The 25655-nt window shown below is 41.8% G+C and overlaps 1 protein-coding gene across 1 annotated transcript; it reads left to right on the top strand.

Annotated features, from left to right (window-relative positions):
• Window positions 1-15668: 15668 nt before the first annotated feature.
• Window positions 15669-25565, top strand: LOC112559707 (neuronal PAS domain-containing protein 2-like). Its single transcript, XM_025231046.1, has 9 exons — window positions 15669-16798; window positions 20914-21000; window positions 21448-21537; window positions 21827-21926; window positions 22236-22388; window positions 23000-23141; window positions 23970-24076; window positions 24736-24883; window positions 25075-25565. Exons 1-9 carry the CDS (start codon window positions 16793-16795, stop codon window positions 25526-25528), a joined length of 1287 nt encoding a protein of 428 aa, XP_025086831.1. The 5' UTR covers window positions 15669-16792; the 3' UTR covers window positions 25529-25565.
• The last annotated feature ends 90 nt before the right edge of the window (window positions 25566-25655 follow it).

Genomic DNA, 25655 nt, shown 5'->3' on the forward strand with positions numbered 1-25655 from the left:
GTGGGGGATCGAGTTTCACCATGGCAAATAAGCAGGAGGTGGTGGGAGGGGAGGGAGTACATAAGTGTAAAAGAAAAAGACCGTACCCGGGTACCCGAGACGACTTCTGAACCTTACCCACCCGATCGGTCGTCACTATTTGTGACAAACGCTTGTAACTAAACTATTGCGTCGTCGGATGCGCTGTATCATGACAACGTACCATGATGCTGATTTAGAGGTGAGGTGGCGGAACGGTTATAACATGAACTTGTATTACTGGACTGCTGGCAGATGATTTTTTTTTCCAGTTAACTACTAAAACGAGGCATGAGACTACAAAGCTTCCGGTTTAGTTACATTAGTTTAGGCTCGCCGAGACTAACAGCGGAGAACTTCGCAAGAGGCTAAGCGTTGGTCTCGGCAGACAGACACCATCCACCTATACACGTCCGTGGTTATAGCGCCTGTCACCAATAACTGGAGATTGGTTGTCCGGGGTTCGGCTCTCGTCTCGGACACGCTGTTCTTTCTCTGCATGTGGCATCTGTTTACGGGGCTGGCTGCCTTGCTGTAATATATTAACTGCTGGCTCGGTGTAACACTAATCCCCCCACCTCTCTCTCTCTTGCTCAACATCGTCTGCACAGCTGGCTTTGCAGACGACACTCTACCCATCGGGGCCATGAGTCCCTGCAGCCAGCTCTGAGCCTGTTTAGTACACACAAGACATGAACTTAGCGCTCGCCAACAGCACGTGCTTCAACAAGTCGAACTAGCCTTGTCTCTCCCTTCTTGAACTCAAAGAAGAGAGCATTGGTGCATGCCAGCGAAGACACGTGCGTCTTTAATTATGCACAGACCGCAGTGAGAGAGCAGCTTATGCATCCTCATCCTCCTAGATTTTTTCCCCTTTTGGGAGACTCACCACATTGCTCAGGATTTCGCTTACATATATATAACACGCGCGCGCAAACACACACGCGTACACTTATCAAGTCTAATTCTGTTCTCTATTTATATTTTTTATATATTCTTTTGCAGGGCGCATTGAGCCTGCTCTGTGTGTGTGGGTGTGGGAATTTCTCGGCGTAACTATATACAGTGATACCTCGGTTCTCGAATTGACTTTCGACCAAATGGTATTTCGAGAAAATTTTTGTCTTGGAATCCGAACAAATATTTGGAACTCGAACATCCGAACGTCCGAGATGAGCCGAGTGAGCTGGCGTTATATCAGTGCACGTTTTTGAGAGAGTCACGCTTTGTGTGTACTGTACTGTATTGCAAATTACTGTACTGTACACTGAATTTAACCCTTAGACATGGTCCAAAGGCCAGAAGTCAGACAAAGGTAAGCGGAAAGCTGTGAGAACAACTATTGAGCTGAAGAAAGAAATGCCAAATTATGAACAGGGCATGTTTCGGATCTGTCGTGAGTATGGCATGCCAAAAGCAACCATGAATAAAGCTGTTATAAAGGCTGCCAATGTTGCCAAAGGTGTAACACTGATAACTAAGCAAGACCTCAGATAATGGAGGAAATGGAGAAACTGCGAAAAGAGTACAGTACATTTTATTTTTTATTTTTTTGTTTGTTGAGACTCATGTTTTTCTACATATTATATACAAATTAGGCCAGTAAATAGGCATTTTCTGGGGCTTGGAACGAATTAATCCAGTTTCCATTTTCCTATGGGTTTCATTGCTTCGTTCTCGAACAATTCGGTTCTCGACCGTCCTCCGGAACGATTATGAATTATGAGACGAGGTATCACTGTATTATTATTGTTTATTTATTGGGCTAGCGTGAGCCCTGTGTTCACATGCACCCTTCGGTGCGGTGTTTGTTTGGGCTACAGGTTTTTGTTGTGGCAGCCGCTGGGAAACCCTGTCAACCTATGACATATTGACATGTATGTTAATATGTAAACCTCTCCTCTGTCTCCCATCATCAATTATATATCGTCTCTCTCTCATACACACAGAGGGCTGCAGTAGCTTGGCGATCGCTTGCTACATTTCAGTAATCTCATTTACAGGATAAAGTATATACAGTATATACATATTGTTTTAAAAATTTAGTTTAAGAATCTAGTTCTATGGCAGTGACATGTTGATAACTGTGCGGGAGGAGAGGTTTCCCCTAAAACCCATAAAAATTATCCAAAATCAAAAATCCAAAATTTCAGTAATGGTTCCCCAACGGCTTGTTTATAAAGGTTAAACATTGTTATAATCAGGTTTACTTCGTTCACTTCGGTTTGCTTTCTTCGATTAGTCCGTCTATCTGAGTAACGTTGATAATCTTTGGATTTGTTGTACTCAATTCGTTTTATGTGTCTTTTCAGTATTTATGAAAATTATTGTTGTAAATAAGAAAGAAAAATCTGCCTACACGATGTTCGTTTCCGGCTTAAATGCATTTAAGTGTAATCATCCCAGGGCAAGGCACGGTGCCAAAAGGAAACACCAGAGTACTAGCCGCTTTGCCACATGTTACGTTTTTCACGACTGCCAAACAGGAAACACTATTCTCCAGCAGTTGTGGAGTTACAGGAAAGAAAGAATGAAAGAGAGAGAAACTACCACCTTCATCCAAGTCGCCCATGATAAAGTGGAGCCCTCAGAAAGTGTCAAGTCAGCAGCTTGGCCATGAATCAACGCTGCTTAGGTATTGTGGAGAGAGGAGTGGCAAACTGGCAAGTAGTCCGAAATGTTTACCAACCTTTACAGTAGGGTTACAAACACGTCTGTCCGTCTATCTTCTTCCAGCTTGCTTTTATTTCTTCCAAGGCGAGTAGAGGACAAAGACGCTCAACCAGCTGAAGTACACGAACGAATCCGCTTCATCATCATTAAGGGGAAACTCATTGAAGAATTATAAACATGTTATCCACGGGCGAAGTCTATGTACGTCCGCGGTGTTGTTTATATCTGATGAAGGTCAATGACCAGTCATCAGTCCTCCTTCAGGTGAGTGTTAGTGTGTAAAGAAGCCGACATTCCATTCACTAAAGGGTTGGACTTGTGTGTGTTGTGTGGAGGGAAGGTGCGTGCGTACATCGTTGAAAGGAAAAAAATCTAGGATGAACCGAGCCCAAACGATAAAGTTACCCTCAGTGCAAGACCCTCGAGATAGCAAACAAAGTAAGTGCTTAAAAAGATCGACAGAACAAGTAAATAAAGAAAAGTCGTGATCAAAAGGGGAAGCAAACATTTATTTCTCTGCACTACAGCGACTTCACAGAATAAAAAGCCAAAAGTCATACCCCTTAACTGTGTCGGGTGCATTTTGACAGTTATTTTCTGTCCTGTATTAATCTTGTTTGGGATAGGGGGATGGGACGAAAATTCTGCAACTGGGGATGAGCAGCGTTCTCCGTGGTTCTGTATTTTGGTCATCTCAGTCTGTGTTTCTCTTGCTACTGTATATGCACGTTGAGCTGGTGCAGGCTTTGAGCAGACTGTGGATGGGGAGGCTCTGTAAATGTGGTAACAAGCGTCCACTAAAAAGTGGAAAAGAAGGTCAATGGTTCGAATCCTGCTCAGGCTCGTGGGTAGAATTTTACACCTCCTCCAACATACAGCAGTCGACACATTTCCAGAAGAAATTCATGAAGAATTTGTCAAGAAAGATAAAGACTCAACACACTGCATATAAAATGGCACTGACTCCGGGGACGAGCGACCACAACAAACTACAGGAAAAAAAATCAAACAACTCACAACACCACAACACCAAAAAACATCTTCAAGTACTCCGTGGCATCTACCAGGCCCAAACATTTACAGCCCATCTCCCGGCCCCGTAGACTGCGCCTATTGACAGTGATAACAAAAATAAATTACTTATACATATCTACATCTTCAAAAGCATGCATGAAAAATTCAACATACCAAAAAAATTCCGAAATACCCCCACCACAAACAAAACAATGAACATCGTACCTTTCAAGGAAGATGTAGCTACTCCCCTACACGTAGTGTCCTCTACTTGCCGTGTCTCCTCGGGAAGTGAAGCGCTGGCTGGCGACAGTTAATTAAAGTCTTCCACCTTTCTAAAAAAAGACAAAACAAAAACCTCTGTTAGTCATGCAACAGTTACGGCTCGGCCACCCTCCCTGTGCTGGCTGTTTAGTCTTATGTCACCCCTCTGTGACACATGCTACTACATGTACAGCTGGTTGGCTGGTTTGGAAGGAAAGTGCTTCTACTTAGAGGAGAGTTCACTTGTGTGAAGGAAAGTGAGTAAACCGGAGTGCCCTCAAACGACCAGTCCTACAAACAGGTGTCAGAGAATGTCCCAAGATGAGTTTTGAACCAAAGACCTCTCATTGCAGTGGTGACAAGCGAGTGTTTTGTTTATATTTAATACCACTGCACAGATTGTGAGTCTTTGCATAGACATGACTAATTGCAGGGCGGATAGTGCAGGGGAGGCTACTCTGTAACAATCTGCGCAGTGCTATATGATTTACGCTCTAACACCTTCCTGCCTCGTCTTTTTGCTAAGTTTTTGCCTATGTCTTTTTATGTTTCATTTCCCCGGAAATTACTTTTCTATGATTTTTCATACCACAGTTTACTGAATGTAGTGCATGGCCTCAACTGTACTGGAAAATTTCCACACCCATTAATTTTTATTATTTTTTATATGACTGCTTTACAGCCGACGAGTTGAGTCACGGTGATGACAAATATTAAAGAGATGACAGCGCGGCTCGCAGCACCAGAGGCAGCCTCAATGTTGCATATTATTTTATTGTTATAGCGGAATACGAAGTCATGAATTGAGTGAAATATTGTTTGTCTTTATGTACGATGAGAGCTTTTCGCAGATTTCACACCCAAGCTGTCATCACGGAATCTTTTCGCCTACACGAACACATAAAATGGAAAAAAAAAAAAAGAGAAAAAATCACAAAGGCATGCGTGTGCATGCAAACCTACACGTGCATACGGGCACTCCATCTCTCTTCCCCCCACCCCGAGCACACACATACAAACAGAGTTACAGTTGTTTTAATTTTAATCTTTGGCTTCCGTTAGCTTCCCTCTGGTAAGTTTAAATGCAAGTCTGGTGTTTGGTTTTTCGTAATCTTTTTACTCAAATTTGGGAGAGGGGTAAAAACAAAAATAGAGGAAACAAATACACGACTAGTCTGACAGCCACATCCAGTCTTTGATGGCCGCCGCTCATCTGCTAGGCGGGAAGTTTCTGCTGCAGTGCGCACGCAGTGTTTGTGTTTTTCCAAGCTAACACTTGAGGGGTTGGTGGGGTGGAGGATGGGATGGGGGCTACTTCTGGGATGGAGCTGCTGAACAGTCTTCGTGGAAGCAGCTCGGGTGTTCCTATGTCCTTAGTGGCACAGGGGGGGGGGGGATCTGGGAGGATATCCCCGTCGTGTCTAAGTAATTTCCTCTCTCTGCCTCAAAAAAGATCGCTGTACAGTCATCTTTGCATTGCATGTACTTCCTATACACCTTCTTACGTTGTATACCACACGTACAGCTTTGCATTACAAGCTAACACTTGTAATGGGAATTGTATTTAAAACAGTCTCTCTTCATTCACCCAGTACTTCATGCATTGTTACGCTTGTCTACTGATCGAGCTGTGTGTGTCGAAGACTGTACTCAAGCCATTGGACAATTAAAACCTATGAGATCAAGAATGAATCTGTTAGTTCAACTGTCATCACCGTCTTCTTCAAGGCTACAATATTTTTAAAAAATGGAGACAGCCCTACAAAATCCATCATCATCGTCGTCATCGTCTTCGGCAATAACAACAATTTTATACTCATCATCAGCGTCATTTTCATTCTTGTAGTAAGCAGCAGCAAATATTTTTAGTATCCTCGTGCAACGACAGCAGCGTCATTTTTATTGTCATAGCAGCAGCGTTTTCATTACTATCATCAGCAGGAGGATTTCATGACCATCGCCACCCTTCTCGGCTACTCACTCATTACATTTCAAAAGTAACCCCTTGTCTTGTCCACACATTTGTTTGCCAGCCCGCGTGCGTGGACATGAGTGCGTGAGAGTGTGCTTACAAGTGTTCCACGCAAATGCGTGCACGTGCATCGTACTATACACGTCTCACTATAACTAGTCCTCCATTCGCCAGGAAACAAAAAAAAATAATGATCAGCCGGGTTTCTCACCCCTGTTCACAAAAGCAGGGCCGCAACAGCAGTCGGAGCCAGACCACTTTTTATCACAGCCTGCTGGTGATGTGGAGATCGCGTCTACGATGAGTAGTGAGTATGAATCACTGAGCAGGCAGCAGCTTGGGTAACAGTCGGCGGAGCCAGGACAAAGTTTTTGCGATACATGTGCCCTTATTCATTTCCGTCTGTGGGCTCTGCAATACCTATGTCCTTGTTCATCCCCCTTTCCTCTCCCACCCCATCCCATGTGTGTGTGTGAGAGAGACTCTCACTAGCAAGCTCACTCGCACATATGATGCAAATTATTGACGAAGAATTTGGCAAAAGGGCAAAGGGAGGCGATTTATGAATTGGGGACACTTGAACACCAGGCCAGCCTGACCGTGACACACTGACTGGTGACCGAGTTACAACATCGACTGATCCGGAAGGAGGTTTGGGTGGAATAGTGTCAGCACGACCTACAGCCACTTGCTGGTTATTATTATTTTGTGTGTGTGTGTGAATAACTCAATGAAGAACACCACCGATATGGTCCTAATGGGAGCAACTTCAATTACAATGCGAGCAGCAGCTGTTTCTTCGAAGCTTTGTAATGCTAATACTGGATTAAAAACCTACCCGATTGATGAACTTATCACGCTCAAAAGACTCGTTTCATATTACGTATTAATGCCTCGAATAAGAATATTGAGAAATTAAATAACAACGATTTCCACGCCTGTTCAAGTCTCAATATTGAGATACCACAAAGCGTCTTCTTCAAGGATCCGTGCCTACTATACAGAAGCACGCCTTTTCTTGTCCAACAAGTAGCTGCACGAACGCCTGAAGTTATCTGGATAAATACACTTCAATTTCAGCTTCTTAAACCATGAACGGTTTGCGGTGTGTGTGTGTGGGGGGGGGTGTTTCATTAACGGATGGGTTTTGATGACTGAAATGTATCGCCTATATCTACTGATATCTTCACACAAAAGAACCAACAACAAAAACCACAAACCATTCAGGTTGGTCTTTAAGTCACAGTATTATAGCTTGGCTCAGCGTTGGTCTCGGCAGACAGACAGCAATCCACCTATACACGTCCTTGGTGTAATGAACCGGAGGAATTGCTGCACCTTCTGTCCATCATGCTTACCGAAACACAGCGCGGACGCCACCGGCTGTGACGTCGCACGTTGCTCATGCGCGGAAACAAGATTTTACAAGACTTGGTGACCGTAGATGCATATCGCCGACTTTGAAATTAGATAATAAATAAATCGCTGTGTTTCGGGCGCTGAAATTACAGAAAATATTTATCTCTACCGAATACATTATGTTAATAACGCGGACCAATCAGGTAGGTCTTTAAAAACAAAACAAAACACACAAAACTCAAGATCGAAGCATTTAAGCTGAAAGCGGCAATCTCGTAAAATTCTTGGTTATGTTTTACTCTGACAGCCCTTAAAAAACTACCATGGTCATCCATGGGTACATGACTTAGCAGGGAAAGGTAAAAGAAAGGCTTTCCATATGCCATGCTCTTGACACGGTAAGCCACTTTAATTTTCCCCCAATGGCTTCAAGGTAACAGCAACTCGTCGCCTTTACCTACGAGGTAACTATACGCAGATTATATGGAATACGATACAGTACAACTTTATTAACCCACGAAGGCAATTACAGGTAGATTTGAGTTTCTTCGTCACCCAGGGTTTATTATTTGGAAATGATGATATTTTTCTGGGAGGGTAATACTGTGTCAACACAGAAAGTGATGTAAGAAGACACATCGGCCAAGTCATTTCTATTGTCACTGGAGTTACAAAAAGCCTGCCAGTCTGTGCAATCGAAGCATGGTTGCTCTCTCTTCTGTCCAGCACATAACTGTCTTGTCCACTGGAGTAAATCGCTGACACTCTGTCTCACACACCGGCGCCAGGAGAATGATGTTGTGACACGACCCTCCAAGGGATGATAAGCGTAGGCGTAGAGCTTTGTAGTAAGCCCTTACAAGGGTTGATCATAGAATTCCTGTGTGGTGGAGCACGACACATATTGCTCATAGCAATATGAATCTAAATGGTCACTGTGTTAAAGAGGGCTGCAAGAAGGTGTATGTATGTGTGCGTGCGAGAGAGAGAGAGACTCACGTGGACTGAGTGATTCACCGTGCCTAGGTGACACCGTTCCTCATGCTGCAAATATATTCGAACTTTAAAAAATAAAAAACTTTCAAAAGGCTAATCTTAAAATGTAAATACATGTAATTTTATTTCCATCGAGGACACACTTGCTCACCCTTCGCATTGGCGAGACGGATCAACTCGGTCAGTAGTTTGCACGCATGAATTACCCCACAACTGTCGCTGATTTTTAGAAACGTATAAAAGAGTACCCTCCATGTGATCGCCTCTCATTCACCACTCACCTCTACAGTTTTCAAATATTCCATCGTGATCATCAAGCACAATGTCTTTCATCTTCACGGTATGGGATTTCTATGTATATTACTTATCTATATGTATATATTCTTAATGCCCTAAAGCGCTGTGGATATAGTTAAACCCTTTACAGGATGAAGACTAAAAGATTATCTTAATTCGGATTTTCTATTAATGTCAGAATGGCACATATTTGGCTGACGATAGGCAACTGGGTTTGCAATCATTCTGATTGTTTTAAACTCAAGAACTACCGATTCAAGAGAAAGTATTGCTGAAATAAGAAATGCAATCAAGTCTCTTTGAAATTTATTTCTGTATGATGTCATGACTGAGTTATGTTGGGATGTAGCCGGTGTACACCCCAACAGGCCCGCTTGTGCAGCTTTTTGACAACGACGACAGCTTTAAGGTCGACACGCGCGCCTCCAGAACAAGGCACAAGAGACTTCTTTCTCTTCTCAAAGGAGTGGACAAACTATTTCAAAACGACTGGCGTCGACGGAGAAATGAGTTTGCCCCTAGACGACCTCCACTTTTGATCTCACATTTCCTCGCGGCAAACGCATCTTCGGCAGTGAGATCCCGGCGTTGCTGCAGCAATATACACATCTTCAGGATCTGCACGTGCCCCCAGCCTGGCTGCCGAGATAAGGGGGCAGGGGGTGGAGCTAGGTGCATAAACGAACTTCGGGTCGCTTGATGACACGTACCCCGGGGACATCACGGACGCTAGGTTTACAGGGACGGGATAACCGCAGGGGAAGGGAACACGCCTCTGTCCTTTTGATGTTAATTTGTGGACAGGATGTTGAGCACCTGCAAGTTTTCGTTAAATACTGAGCGGAAGAGACACGATGCCCTCTTGTCGCCTCCTCAAGCCTGCAGGGGAGAACATTTGTCCTCCTGTGTAGAAGCCGAACATCTATCGGCGAGAAGAAGTCATCAGATGTAACCTCGCCTTTCCTCACGTTTCGTAGCCATGCACAAGGGAAGGTTTGTGCCGCAAGAAGAAACATGAACGCACATGAAAATACTGGCAGGGCTGTGAAACAGAATCAGACACGAAAAGTCCACGAAGAAGTTTCTTTTGACAATTATACAATCAGTTATTCTCTCACACACAAAAGGGATAGTGGTCGCCATCTTACACAACACAGCCTAATGTCATATGTAAGACTGTGTGTACTCGACGGCCAGTGTGAAAGTTCCCCTCTAGACATCAGCATCTTTTTCATAGCAAATCAACTCACCGGCGACTGGAAAGAAGGGATTTACAACTCCAGTGAGAGAAAAATTTTAATGGATAAGAGCAGTAGGAGACCTGAGTGTTGTAGGATGAGAGGAAGAGGTCAGGGTGAGCATGACACGATCAGAGGCCATGAACAAAGGTCAAGTATCAATAAAACATAAACAAGTAACGTCAAAACATTTCATTTATTCAGTGACGTGTCACCAACCCAGGTGACCCCGACAAATGTCATACTTAACACTGAGGTGGAATAGGAGCAGTTTTTTTAAAATTAAAAAAGTCATGTACCTACATGTACCCAGCTTACAGTTTTTCTGATGATTGCGACGAGTTAAGCTGACTATGGCAATAACGAGGTACCATGCTGAGTATGATCACCATGAAGCAAGATATTGCAGTCTAGTAGTAGTCACCATACAAAAAAAGTGGAAAATAGGCAGTGTCATTTAACTGTCAGACCTTAGCGGCTCACAGAAAAGGAAGGGAAGAATCAAAGAGAAATAAAAAGAAAAGAAAACAACCCGGTTGATAGCGTCATTAGGTTTTAAATAGCTCTCACCTGAGCAAGTGCTGGAGCGTAACGACTTGACATCTCGGTTCACCTTTGTGTGTTCTATCTCCAGCTGTAACAAAGATGTCAAAGACACGCATGACAAGCGACCTTGGTTTGGAACGTCTGCCCTTAGTCGTGTGCACAAACCGAACGAACATAACCGATTAATCAATTAGCGGAGTAATAAATGATTGGCACTTTGTCCGCCAGAGGCTGTTGAGAGCACAATCTTGCCCTCGATCCTCTCCTAACACAAAAGTGATTCATAAAAATGAGCATAACACTCTAAATTCTAAAAGGACAACGAAGCAAGCAAAGGATCGTAGGTAGAGTTCGTAAGCTGGCAAACGTTGACGTGTCCAGTTGGTTAGAAAACAGCACAAAATGAAATCCCGTATCATTAATTTGCAATGTCCCTCGGTGACAAACGAGTACAAGTACAGGTCAGTCTCAGTGCACGTGCAAGCTGATGGCAGAAAGTTCGCTTTAGTATCTCAGAGATTCAAACTACACTCTCACGGAACTCTGACCTATGGACCTTTTTGTAATGAGTTGCGCAAAAGATTGGCGCATAAAGTTATCGTGTTTGAAACATCCGGTTGATGCAAAGATCGTCAGAATAGCTGAAACACACTAGCCGCACACCTCCTTTGCAGTTTGATGAAGTTTACACTCTGGCGTGAAAATATTTTTTTCAGAGAACAAGCAATTTATTTTTAAATTGTGCCCAAATTGAGGCGAGCGTGAGCCCGGGTACACTTATTAAATAATACATATGTAAGCTTCAGAGCGTCACACCACGAACTTGTATTACTGGACTGCTGGCAGGCGATTTGTTTTTCCAATTAACTACTAAAACGAGGCAGGTTCGTATAAAGCTTCCGGTTTAGTCGCATTTCAGATTAACTACTAAAACGAGGCAGGTTTATACAACTCTTCAGGATTAGTCACATTCCGAGACTAACAGCGGAGAACTTTACAAGAGGCTCAGCGTTGGTCTCAGCTGACAGCAATCTACCCATACATGTCAGGAGTCACACAAACATGTGAGTGGGTCCACAGTAGTTACAATAGAGCCGATCAAATTATATGCAGACATAAAATGAAAATAAGAGCATTAAACAGATATCTATAGAGTGCAATACAATAAACATATGGCAGTTAACGCATCAGCTGGCGAAAGCCTTCGGGGAGTTAGCTCTCCGATCCATCTTCTCACGGTCAAAACAAAAATCAGGATAGGGACCTGGAACATCAGAATCTTGTAAGAGAGAGGGAAATCAGCTCAGGTAGCCCAGGAAATGAAGGACTATGACATCAAGCTCGGCATGTGCGATACCAAGTGGAATGGCAGCGGTCAGACCAGATTTTCGTCAGGGGAGACTATTATCTACTCCGGACATGAAGACCCTGACCATGTCTTGAATACTGTCAAGGCGGCAGGCCAGATGGCATTGCTGCAGAGGCACTCAGAGATCGACGTCTCTGCAGGAACACGAGGAAAAGCCTCGACTACAGCTCTGTCCTAGCCTAGACCACGTGACCCTTTGAACCACATCCAACTTTGCTCTGACGCTATCGACCTTTGACTAAAGTGACCACATCCCATCGCGCTATACTCGGGACACCTGTCTACCCTCCTTTCTCACGGTCGGCCACACCAACCTCCGACTGTCGCCACACCCGTCTAGCTCCCTCATTCAGCACCGGCGTCCAGACGATGGCAACGAAAACAAATGCCGTTCTCCGGGGCTCAGTGTACCCGTCTTCCAATTAACTGACATACCCTGAAGCGATGACCGCCGACCCCCTTACATAAGCGGCCATAAACATTCTTATCCCTTTGTCCACTCAGCCTGGTATCGCCCCGGGGCAACCACTGCCCCTCTTTAATGTCTTAGTTCGGGCTTTGGCCCTGTTGGTCTGCCTTGAACCAGGCTGGTTCATGACAGTGTGTGAGTTTTACCAGCTTTCGTAGTTTCTTTTAACATCTCGTGATTTTGTATACTTGGCACTGCTGTAGGAAGATCGTTTCAAGACTTGCGTGAAGTGACTAGATAACAACAATCGCTTTTGAAATGTTTTGAGCAAATTATTGAGTGTGAGGACGAAGTTCTCATGGCACGATAGAACATAATATATAATTATCTATCTCTGGACACAGTTAACCCGCTGGCGGTTGTAGCCATCATATTTAGGAACTAACGTCATCTGAGTGTTGAAGAGAACATTCAGCAACCTCACATTGTGTCCTGACAATACAATATTAATGATACCCAGGAGCAATTCAAGATAGTGCTCATGCTAGCAATAATACATGCATATTCATGATATAAAAAGATAATATAAATGTACATGTTAAAATAGTGTCTCTCACACACATTCTCTCTCCCAAGCACACATGCATTCCAACAACAGCAGATACAGTGGCCACCTCAGGCTAGTACAAGATGGCGGCCAGTAGAGTTTATCAAGTGAATGGCTGGAATGAGTTGCGGTGACGATTGGTTCTGTATACAGGCATCGGGTACCTACAGCCAGACCGCAAGAGTGAGAACTCACATGTCAACACATGATCAGAAATACAGAGGATGCTTGATGCCTTCCTGAGGAGTTGCTGATGACAAAAGGCTGCCAAGTCCCTCATGTCCGTGTTGATGCCCCACTTAAGGTTGTTTTCTAAGATAGTACCTAGATATTTGTAAGAGTCGAGTACCCCGATGTTATCATCATGGATAATACTAATAACTGCCTTAGTCCTGTTCATCCAAAAGTCGAAAATCATTTCCTTAGTCTTTGAGGCATTCAAGACAAGAAAGTGTTCGTCACACCATCCAACAAAGTCAGGAAGAGTTCCACTATGATCATGTTCACTATCATACAAAAGAGACAGCAAGGCAGTCATCAGCAAATTTTACAAACTCCTATCCGTAGTGCTTCTGCAACTGTTAGTGTACAGTATGAACAGTAGTGGAGACAAGCTACAGCCTTGAGGGGAACCTGTACAGGTGACAACAGGATCTGAAAGAAGACCGTTAACAGAAACTCTCTGCTGCCTGTTTGTTAAAAAGTCCAGGACCCAGAGAGGTGGTGAGATAGTCTGAAACTAGACTTTCCGCCAACAAGTGAGGTTGCGCAGTGTAAAAGCTGTTAGTCAACAGATACGAATATGGGCCCAGCGTTGCCCCTGACAACGTAAACGTGTCCACATATAATGCTGACGTCTTCGCTGTCCACCTTGACCGGAGCACTGTTTGCACGTTGTATCTCGAGAAGGGAAGAGGTATTCACCCAAATTTGGGGAAATGATATCTAACACCGAGCTTTACAAAGTCTTTAGAAAAATATCTTCACTGGATTGGACCTTAAACCAGACACATCTTGTCCATTATGGGACTGTTTTGAGCAGATGTTTAAATGATGGTCAAGCAACAACAACAAAAGTAACATTCCTCAGTGTGTCCAGCAACAACACAAAAGTAACATATTCATCAGTGTCTCCAGTTATAACAAGGTGTGCGTGCGTTGAAGGAGGGAGCGTTTCAAGAAGAGTTACTTTCAATCTGTGTCTGCCTATGGCCTCCAAACCCCTCCACGGTATAACAAAGGACGTGTTATTATGTAAGAATGAAGACGGTGACCGTTTATATCCCCCCCGAGGCACGCAGGTGGCTAGGAAGGCTGAATAGCTAAACGTTCGTATAGCGAGGCGCCCCACACCAACAACGCCCTGGAGCTGAATCAGGTGCTGCCTGGTGCTGGGGTCGGCAGAGAACAGAGACATCACTAAGACTGTTGATATCAAGACAGTGGGTTCGTTATCTGGAGACATCACTTTATGTTGACGAAAATCTCAACTTGTGTCTTGTGCTGCGGTCAACGATAGTCGAGGATCTTGCAGGACGCACGTCTGAAGTTTGCGTAGTTGTAAGAAGAGGATCTGTTTTCGTTTATTTTCAACGGTAAGAAAGATTGTGTACGTGTCATACATTTTTATTTTCCTTTTATTTCTGCGAAAGAAAGAGAGCTATCCGAATTCCAAACCAAAAATCCGAATATTTCGACATAACCATGTGGTTTAAAATATTCTCTGCAGTCCCATACACGAGGATCTCGCCTCTATATGTAGCTTGTGTAGGAAGGTTGTTTTTTTTTTTTTGTCTGTTTGTTTGTTGTTGTTGTTTTTTTTTTTCGAATCTGCTATATATGTGGAGGAGGTCGTTCTGTCACCAGCCAGATGTGTCGAACCACTCATCGTTTGCTGTGGACGAGTCTCTGGAGACTTCCGCGCTGTTTGTTCCCAGTGGAATTACGATTGGGATGCATCAAGAAGGTTTCTGGACAAAGCCCAATGGACTATTGCTGGTAGTGAAAACCTTCACGAACCTGCTGAGATGAAGTTGGGTGCCCTATCGGTTGCGTGGCAGACTGCGTTCCAGGCATCACACGAATGTTCGTGTCACTTAGAAATGCAAGTTTGTGAGGCAGCAGTAGATGTAGACAGACCGCCAACTGTCGACAGTCTGACGCCGTATGAAGGACCACAACAACACACAACTATTAACTTCGTTTCAGCGTTAACTTCTATTCCTTCTTTCTCCGTTAAATCTCTTCCCTCCCTGCTAACACAATTTAAAAAAAAAAATTAAATGCGTCTCTTGAAAAAAACCGGGGTTTTGCGAGTTAATTCAACAGGGCCATGCGTTTTTGGGCTGTAAAAGCTGGAAATGAAGTTCCCGTTTGTTTCAGAAAAAGCATAGTGGATTTTTATTTTTGTTTGTCAATTGGATTTTTTTTTAAAGTAGGCAGTAATCCATTTCACCGTTTCAGCATGTTTTCATAAGTGTGCGACAATTGCTTTTGCTTAGTTACAGTAAGTTGCTTAGTTGCAATTGCTTAGTTACAGTAAGGAAAAAAAAAAAGAGGAGAGAATAGAAGAAAAAAAAAATCAACCACGGAAAGAAAAGTAAAAGGACAGAAAGAAAAGACGCATATTTTCAAACGCGCCTGCACACATAAGTAAAACCAAGGGAAAAAAAAACAAAAAACAAAAAAAAAAACCAGTACATTTACTGTTTGTAATTATTCATAAACCTATTAAATTTGAGCTTTTCTTCCTATCTGACATTTTTGATACAGGAACAGCGATAGCCGAGAATCATAGCATATATATATATGTATTGTGATAGTCAATATGTACAATCAGACTAATTAGTAGGTCTGTTAATTATGTTCGAGTAATGGACTCGTTCAAGCTACACATCTATTCTCATCCATATTTGATCACCAATGTTCTTTTATCTACGTATGCAATTATGATTTTTATTTTTTTTTACAATGATGATCGATGTGAATATCATACAGTGACCTCTTTAAAATCACGGCTACACGCAAATGTTCCTCCAACGTCCCTCGATCCTCTGTTATCGCCCAGTACACACCCCCGCAAGCATGCACGAACACGTACACGCACACGTACACGCGCACACCAGCGATGGAGGCTCACGCGAGCACGCGGTGGCCAGCGAGTGTCCTTGGCACACTTACAGCGCGAGCGCACGGCGGATCATGCGCCGCAGTTTTTCCGATCCATGACCTATTTTTACCTTGCGCTCGTGTCGCTGTGGCCTCGCCTTCTGCACGCCGGAGAAGCCGTCTGCTTCGTGTGCCACACACGCCAGAGGGGGGCAGCATCGTGCATTTTTATCGTCTCGTCGTCTGTCTGCACGTTGTTCAACATTTTGCGGCGAACTTTTTTTTCTCGAGTCTTTTGCTGGACCTGCTTACGGCTGACGAGCTGGAGAAGGGGGAGAGAGAGAAGGAGAGCGATAGTCGGTGCACGACAGATGTCCACGGAATCGTGCCAGTGGATCGGGGCTGCGGCCTTGGCCTGGGGAGGATCGCAGATTCGGTATCCAGCGAAGTGTACGTCCCAACGATTATCATGGCTTCTGGTTGGAAATGTGATGTCGACGTGTTGTGGTTAGTCTTGGGAGTGTGATCTCCTGTCAGCTGATTGCATGTGTAGTTTTTTTTTTTTTTTTTTTTGAATATTAGGATTGTGAGTTTTCAAGTCCGAGACATGTCTGAGACTTGCGTCTACTGCCTTACGTCTGCTAGTCGTGGCTTCGTGCCTTTGAGCTCGACCCTGTGAGCACGATGCGTGTGTAGATACAAGAAGCATTGTCTACAACATTCGTGTCTGCCTCGCGGCTTTGGTGTTTGAAGGCCGAGCTGAGAGGTGTTGCCTCCAGCACTCGTGTGTGAGGTGTCATACGAAACAAGGAAAGTGGTTGTGGGTGTGTGATCAGTGCCCTAGACTCAGGGTACAGACCTAATTAGTTAACAACAGTCTCCATGCGCAGATGGAGTTAAATCTAAGCAGCATTTTATCAACATGCAGGTAAGTCGTTTGAATATGTTTGTTCTGTTCCTTTCAGCCTTTGCTGCTATTTGTCACCTGATAACAATCCTCCTACATTGTCTTTTTCCTCCATTGTAAAATGTTACAGTGTAATGACATTATCTTGGCACTAAAATCTTGCTTGAAAACCTGTTTATATGCATTTTAAGTAAAAAAGAGCACAGTTGGACCAATATTGTTTATCCTAATGTGTACAGTCCAGACATGTGGCAAATAGAAACATCCATTTCTAACAATGGAAGTGCATGCACTTGCTTTTTGAGTATCAGATTTGTGTCAATAGCACTGTTTGGCAAATTATCTGGTACTGTGATTACAAGATTGGTCAGCTCCTGAATTAAACTTTGTCACTCTTGGTGACAATAACTTGCATCACAATGCATAACCTATAACCACTGTCTTATTAATCTCTTTATTAAACTATGTGGCACACTCAAATATCATGCTAAAAAATCCTTGCATGCAGACGAGAGTAATAAACATTCTTATACTATAACAAGCTTTTCCCCTTTTAGGATTTGTTCTTTATTTAGGCATGTTGATAATGCATCACTCCAATCAGTTGAAGTTGACTGTATTATGACTTAAAAGCTTGGTGAGGCATTCTTGAAAGGATATGTGGTTTTGCCTTGTGTGTGTTTGCTGAGAGTGAGAATGTTGTGTCTGAAGTACTACTACCATTGAAAATTAGTTTGCTTCAGTTTTTGCTGCACTGATAGTGAAGTACAATATGTATAAAGCTAGTAAAATGTATTCAATCGTGGTTGTAGATGGATCAGAAGTAGTAGTAGCAGTAACTAGAGCATAAGCAGTTATTTGGATGATCTTATTTCTTGTCTCCCTTTATTCTGAACTCTGATTCACATGTGGAATAACCCAGAGCCAGACTGAGACAGAAATCTGCTTTGAGTAATGAAGCAAACTAGGCAGGGTTAAGATTTAAATGAAGAAGACAGCTACATGTTTTTATTCTGGAAGGCTGAGATTCAAAATGGCCACAATAATAAAGTAAATCGTATTATTTCTATAATATTATATGGGCATAGACTTCTCCATTTATCCAGGCCTACATTGAACCAGATCACCTTTTATCGACAGATTTTCTTCTTTTTAGGAATGGCAATTGTAGCCGCCCAGATGCTAATATCTTGAAATCTCTTTATAACTTGAACAAAACACTTCCGTAACAAAACACGTTACATTTTAAGAAAATGTCCTTTAATTCGTTAACAACCAGTTGAACAGACACTAAAGCCTAAAGCCTTGATTATTGACTTTTAAGATACTTGTGAAATCATTAAAAGGCCTTGTGTGTTTTAGTTTCAGCAGTATTTTCATGTTGCTTTTTTGGCTACAAAGGGTCACACTGAACATTTGATTGTGGGCTATACAGGCTGCAAATAAATTAAATCAAATGATCAAGAAATAGATGTATATTTTAAGTGAATGAAAGTGTATAGTACACTTCTAAGAAGTCAAACAACCAGTGTCACTGCTGGATCAAGTTGTCTGTTATAATACTTTATGTGTTTCTTTCATGCTGTCACCTTAATCATTCACTCATTCACTTTCAAATGCAATCTGTTTTACAAGTATTTGTGATTGATTTCCTAAAGGAATACACTAGTAAACATTTAGTACTATGAGTAAACTGTAGAGAGTTCTACAAAAATCCTAGTGTAAAATGAGCAGTGAGCATGTCCATTCCCACAACTTAGTATTCAAGCCAGAAAGGATAAACTAGAAAGTGCAAAAGTAGAGTACTTTGAAAAGTGATCTGTCTATGCAAATCTGTGAAAGAGGTTCTTTTCCCAAGGAGAGTTTCACATGTCCTAGAATAGCCCACACTTAGGAATCAGGCAGACCCTTTGACTACAAGCTGAGCATCCTGTAGTCTTCCCTAAAGACTCCCAGTCTGCACTTTGTGTGTGTGTGTGTCTCTTTGTGAGAGAGAGGGTTAAGGGAAGGCAGAGATAAAAAGATAGAAAACTATTTAGAAATGAACAAATAGATAATTTCTTTCACAGATGACTTTTCTGTCAACACCATTAGGATGATTTCTTAGATTTTGGGCTCTTTCCTGGAAAACGAGTCACCGTTTGCTTCCGTTGTGTGAAAGGCTACTCTAGTTTCAGGGTTGGGGTCAAGGCAATAATGTTGCTGTTGAATGTAAATCTGTTGAAATATCTAAAAGTATGGACGTATGAAACTCAGTATATCTGCCTCCTTTCAACAAAACAGACGTAATCTGCCTTCAGGCTTTCACTCAGATCCTCACCTGGGAATTGTTTTGCAACTTCTTTTCATAAAAATGTGTTGGTGTGTAGCATGTCACCTAATGGCATTTAAGGTTACTCATGTTCTTAGCATGCATATTTATTATTAGCATGGCTCATATAATTTCCACTTATGGCAAGCTTAATTATGTCATCTTTGTGCAGTTATGTTGGCTCATATAAAACTGGACTTGTGCAGAACTTCTTGCATAATTCACTTTTACAATATATAAAGCCAAAACAACAGCGACAAAAGAGTTAATTCTCTTTACAAGTTAGATTGATATGGTTTGTTTATAATATAATTATTTTTTCCTGATTGAATTCATTTCATATACAAACTAAGCTCTTTAGTATTAGCATGTGAAACATTGGTCCAAGTGGCATACTTGTGACTGGCCATCCACTGGGGGACCTTCTCTTGTGGGTCCGCTGACGGCAGCTCACCCAGATTGAGTCCCATCATGTTTCCCCTATGACTGTTACTTCCAGTATCAGTTAAGGGATGAGAAGGAGTAGCATATACTAATGATCAGTTGTACTTTCTGACACTGATACTTAAAAAAGATGTGTGTGTACTCTTGCTGCAAAGCATAGTGAACACAAACTGACTTTTGTGGTGTTCTTATGCTGTTCTGCAAAGCAGAAAAAAGGATCTGAGTATGCACATCTTTCCTTGTTAATGTCCAAGGAGCCATGAAAGAATAAGCATCCCTTTGATTTCTGTGCGCTATTGGGTAATAAAGAATAAGCGTGCACTCTTATAGTGCAGATTACCTGTGGTTGCACTCCTGCAACATTGCAGCATAACACATAGCAGGTTTTAACAGACTACACCTGAGTAGAAGTCAGTAGGAATCAACAAACTAAGCTCTGTTTTGCTAGTAGGTAAAGACTGTGGTATATGCCATAAGTTTGTCATTTAAAAAATAAGGAACACCTGTATTGACATAAATTCACCCCCTCATGGCATAATATCTCTGATGTAACGTATCAAAGCTGCAGGTGGTGTGAGAGATTTGATACACAAATTTTGTTACCATGACATGCAGTCTACACTATGATACAGTATTAGAGTTTTGATCTCTTGATCCCTCAGAACACTATATGAAAAGTTCAATGTTCAAAGGTTTCAGCATATGAGTGGGTCTGAATCATTTCCTAAGATTTTTGGAAGTTGTATCTTTTTAAGAGCAAAGTTGGATTTTAGTGAAAATATTTACTGTTGCTTTTTTTTTTGTGCATATTGTTATGTTTTTAAATATATTTTGCATGTGGGTCAGAATGAATTAATAGCAAAACTGCATAACAAAAACATAATTTTTGTTCTTGATTTTTAGTTGAGACAGAGTACCCAATATAAACAGTGCTGACAAACATGTCCAGAAAAAATTTGAAGCATTTGACATGAGAAGAATTTACACATCATACTGTAGATTATATTACGGATGCTGCTGCTTGATATTGTGCACTTAGTGAAAGTAACAGTAACAATAAATATTTATGTTTCTTTACTCCTGAAACCGGGTTAAAAGTGCTTTAGGTACACAAAAACACATCCCCTCCCAACCCCCACACACATACATTGGGTAGAGAACACGGTAATACCTAGAAAAAAAAACCAATGGTCATCATTGTAAACAAGTGTCACATCCAGAGAGGATGCCAGAGCCAAGACACAAACCCACTTTTGTGGTTATGGTCGCTTTAGTCCGTGTGCCACCAACTGCTTGGTTGTTTTTCTACTATCTCTATTTTATTTTCATAGAGTAAATATCTACTTTGATGATTGGAAGATGTCTCATTTTTCTTTTTCAGAAAATGACATCATTTTGGAATAACCACCAAGGTCAATGGAGACCAGGATTCCTGGATTCTTCCTCTTTGCTTGGAGGCTTTCAAGAGGTGTGACCTTATGTGTTGACTGGTTCTTTATATTTTCTTAGATACTGTGATGGCCAAAAGTAAAATATCAGATGTAAACAGTGGGAATACTCATATTGTCTAGGCCAGTGGTTCTTAACCTTTTTTGAGATACCGAACCCTTCTTTAGTTTCATATGCACGTTCACCGAACCCTTCTTTAGTGTCATCACTAATTGCGGGTGTGTCTTGACCTCCGTGACGGAGGCTCCGCCGAACCCCTGAGACTGACTCACCGAACCCTAGGGTTCGATTGAACCCAGGTTAATAACCACTGGTCTACGCATAATGGAAAAATACATATCAAGTTCATCAATAATAATAATAGCTTTAATTTAATTTGTGAAGAGTATTAATCCAGATATGTTTTAATTTTTTCACGTGAGAGATCTTAATGCTGCATAGTTTTCTTTGTGACATTACTATACAGGCAATGCGGACCTTTATGCTGTTGTTGACACAGCAGGGACAGGTTATTTTTGCATCAGAAACAGTCTCTGAGCTGCTTGGTCATAGCCAGGTAACTTTTTCATTTTTTTGAAAATGTATTAGGGAGCCAGCTAAAGGTGGGAAACTAAATTTGATGTCTATGAAGCATAAGCAGTCTCTAAAGACTAAAGTATTATGAGCAAGTATGTGGTACTGTTAACATGAATAAAAACATAGCAGTGAGATATGACAGTGAGAAGGAAACATTTACCTAGAATAAGCCAAAATTCTTCACTGAGGTCATGCAAAATGTTGTAAGACAATCCAAGTAGCTGTGGTTACCACTTAGTAGCTGACAGTTTGCTGTGCATGCTCACCAGGCCTCATTGACTGGGCAGACTTTGCATCACCTGCTGCACCCAGGAGACGTGCAAGCCTTCACATCTACATTGCTTGTTTCCGCTTTGTCTCAGACATCAGGTAGTGTGCAATGAAAATAAACTCCAGGTGTTGCACCTGGGGTTTTCCAACTATACTGCTGTTCAGCCACGGGGAATCAATTTTGTTATTATTGTATACCATTGGATATTTTCATGATTTATTTCCTGAGGATTTATAAAGTCATAGGTCATGTTGAGACACATAACAAAAGTCACATCTGGTTAAGTCATATGTACACAGACCTGTGGAACAGATGTCTCTAAAGTGATTAATTAAATAACATTTTTTCATTGTATGCTTTTTTTATTTATACTAAAAACACACTTCTTGTCTCTTTTTATTTCCAAGGATCAAAACAGCGACAGTCAGTATATGTTCGCTTTCAAGATGCCAAAGGAAAGAAGGAAGATGGTGTACAGAAGTACACACTTGTACATGTACTTAGCGTACCACATACTGCTATTAATGACCCCAGAGCGCAGCTTATGCAGGCAGCATCAGGTGGGTCATTGTGTCTTATGAGCCACACGCCAGAATCTTAGAACCTAATGCAAATGCATGACACTGTTTGGCTATAATAATACCTCTTTTTCAGTCTAAATTCTATGAATCAAAAAAAAAATGACCTTTTTAAACAGCTGCTCCCTTTTACCATGACACAGCTTATAAACAATGTTTTGGACATTATGTATCTTCTTTTGTATTTCACATGTGTTTATTATTTGATGATCATGGCTATGAAAACCACAAACCCTTGTCTAGAAGGTAGAAAGTGTATCATTTATAGAGTTCCTTTACTTTTCCTAAATCATTTCTCTTGGTAAAAGAGACATAAACTGAAGTAGAAACTATGTGAGATTCAGAGGAGATCCATAAGAAATAGGGTATGTTTAACATTTTCTTTATAGTTGATGTTGACTGAAGCAAAGCAAGATTTTTAAATTCTTAATAAAGTTTCTGGTTTTGGTTGTATTTTTATAACTACATAGCGTTGGAGGGTGACATTAGTAGGGGGGATCTTATTTTATGCTTACTCAATATTTTCATATATAGGTGATATAGCGGAAGAAATCATTGTAATGAAATGTGTATGCTTATTTCTTTCTGTCCAGCCACAAAAGAGGTCTTTATTTTTTGCGCATGCCACGTGTTGCGATCAGAGTGGGTCTGGGAAGATTTGGAAACCAGAGGACGTGCTCCAGAAAGTGTCACACACCACAGCCTGGATGGTACCATCCTGTATGCCGATTCAAGGTGAGTAGGAGTCATCATTGTTATTCAGGTTGATGGTACTGTTACTAACTACAAATGTTAAAAAGTCTTGCTGTTTTACAGATGGTGATACCATTCCAACCCTTGTCTTTGAAGAATGGCTGGAGTAACTTTCCTTATATTTTCATGAACCAATCTTTTAATACAGCATCTTTCATGAACTGACACAATTTGCCTGAATATTGTCCTCAGTTTGTTGATCCTCACATCCCAGAAGGAAAGATTACCTTCAGAATTTTGCTCTTTCCCCAGAGTTTGCTTTGTTGTTTATGCATTGTGAAGGTTGTTTATTTGTATTCTTTCAAAGGAGAGGATGTTCATTGAGTACCAGTGACAACCGCTTGCTAACATTTAATTTTTTGTTTTTTTAAAGCGGAGTTGGGGATGCATGGTCTTGCAGCATAAAATTTGGGGAAATTTTAAGAAATGCAATTGAAAGAGATAAACAACTTTCATTTTATGCTGTTCTTTATTTTACTAGCAGTAATCTTGTTTTTAAGAATGAAATAATATGCCCTCACCTGCCTATCCAACTCACTTTTTGTCTACACAACGCCTCATTTTCTCTGCTCTTCAGCTTTACATTCCTCAGACCAGACTTTGTACATTTGGTCCAGATTCCTTTTCTATCTTTTCTCCACTCTTCTGAATGAACTGCCACTACATACTCTCTCTTGAATCAAAATGTCTCTGGAACCTTACCTTTTTCTCCTACCATAGTGGGAGCATATGATGATGATAAGTATTGCAGGAACTGAAAGTTAAAGTTGAGCATTTTTTTTTAAATCCATGTATTTTCTTATCACGAAGGTGGTGTCAAGTTGTGGGTTACCTACCACAGGAAATGTGTGGGCGCTCCCACTATGATTTTGTTCACCCACAGGATATACAGATATCAACACTGGCACATCACAAGGGTAAGCAGTTTTTCCCCCTATCGTTCTGCATTCCTTTTTTCATGACACAGCTATTTTTTTTTTTTGTTTTGTGAAGACTGTCTTTCAGGAAAGAATCATGACAGTCGATTAGGAAGGATGCATAAATTTGATTAGAACTGACAGTAAGAAGTTGAAGTCTGCCAGTTACAAGGCTTTATATAAGCTAGTACAAAAGCTTGCTGGCAATATTGCATGGTTTGACAAAGAATCGTCGTCAGTCATGGAGATCAGTAAGGATGAGAATAAACAGTTGTAGCATCAGTTAAAAGCAGATTAAAGAAAAGAAGCTTAACATACTCTGGCATCATGCCTGGGGTAAGTTGTCCCTAATGTCACATTTTCAAACAGAAATGATTGAGATAGCAAAAATTGAATAAGATCATTTGAGTTCACCAAAGATGACCATCATAATGATGATGGAATTTTTAACCTTACCAGACTGGAGGCCCTGAACCTAGCTGTCCCCTATACCTGAGGTCCTGAGCATTAAAGAGGAAAAAAACCAACATGATATAGAAAAATGTTTTTGCAAACAAATGGTTAAAATGAGATGGAACGTGGAAACAGTAGGTTATTAGATATAAACCTTATCAGAACCTTGCTGTTTACACTTGCTTTAATGTTGTTGAATTTTGCAGTGCTTGCCCAGTACTCTGATGTGAGCGCAGTTTATCGCATTGTGACCAGTTGGCAGAAGGTGGAGGTTGTGCATACAAGTTTTTGTCTGGCCTGCCATCCAGACAGTGGACAGGCCAGTTTTATTGTCTGTCTGCACACAGTTCTAGGGTAAGTATATAAACAAAAATGTGGCAGTACAATACTTCTCATTACATTAAACTTCCAACAAAGCACTGCTTTCTAGAATTGTCAATGTAACTGCTTTAAAAAACCAAAGTATACATCAGTATTAAGATTTTTTCATGTTGCAGTCTGTGCATTTGCTGTTGGGTTCTTAACATGCATCTGTCTTTTTGCAGAGATACGGAAGGAAAGGAACAGCTGCAACTCAGTCACCAGGAGGTGGCAGCAGTGCGAGGAGACCCAACCCGCGCTGGGCTGCTCTCAGACTTCCACAAAGTGCTTGCGAACCTGCCATCATCATATCAGTATAGCACTCTTCAGCAGCAGATGAAGCATTCTGTGAAGTTTGCCAGCACAGTGGAGGGTGACCTTATCAACTGCCAGATAGCACTGACATTATCTGTGCCTTCACAGTCTCAGTCCCATCGGCCAGCACAGCCAGCGGACACAAACGTCCAAATGGTGTTTTCTTCAGCAACCTCTCAACACAGGCAAGGACAAGTAATGGAGTCAATGGTAGCAGGCCCTCTGGTTTCTCAGAATTCTGTTCCCTGCACCACCCCAGTAGTACCCAAGTGTCCAAGCAAACTGAAACTTTCTTTCCTGATGAACATCACTTACCCGTTGTAGGCACGGGGATTTATCGCATGCCAACCCAGTAGTGGGCAGGGGCAGGGGCCGAGGTAGGGGACGGGGGAGGGGCAGGGGTACAGTAACAGTCACAAATCCCCTTCCTGCCCCACGACCACGGGGACGA

This window comes from Pomacea canaliculata, linkage group LG3 (genome assembly GCF_003073045.1).
Source record: "Pomacea canaliculata isolate SZHN2017 linkage group LG3, ASM307304v1, whole genome shotgun sequence".
In the NCBI taxonomy this organism is placed as follows: domain Eukaryota; kingdom Metazoa; phylum Mollusca; class Gastropoda; order Architaenioglossa; family Ampullariidae; genus Pomacea; species Pomacea canaliculata.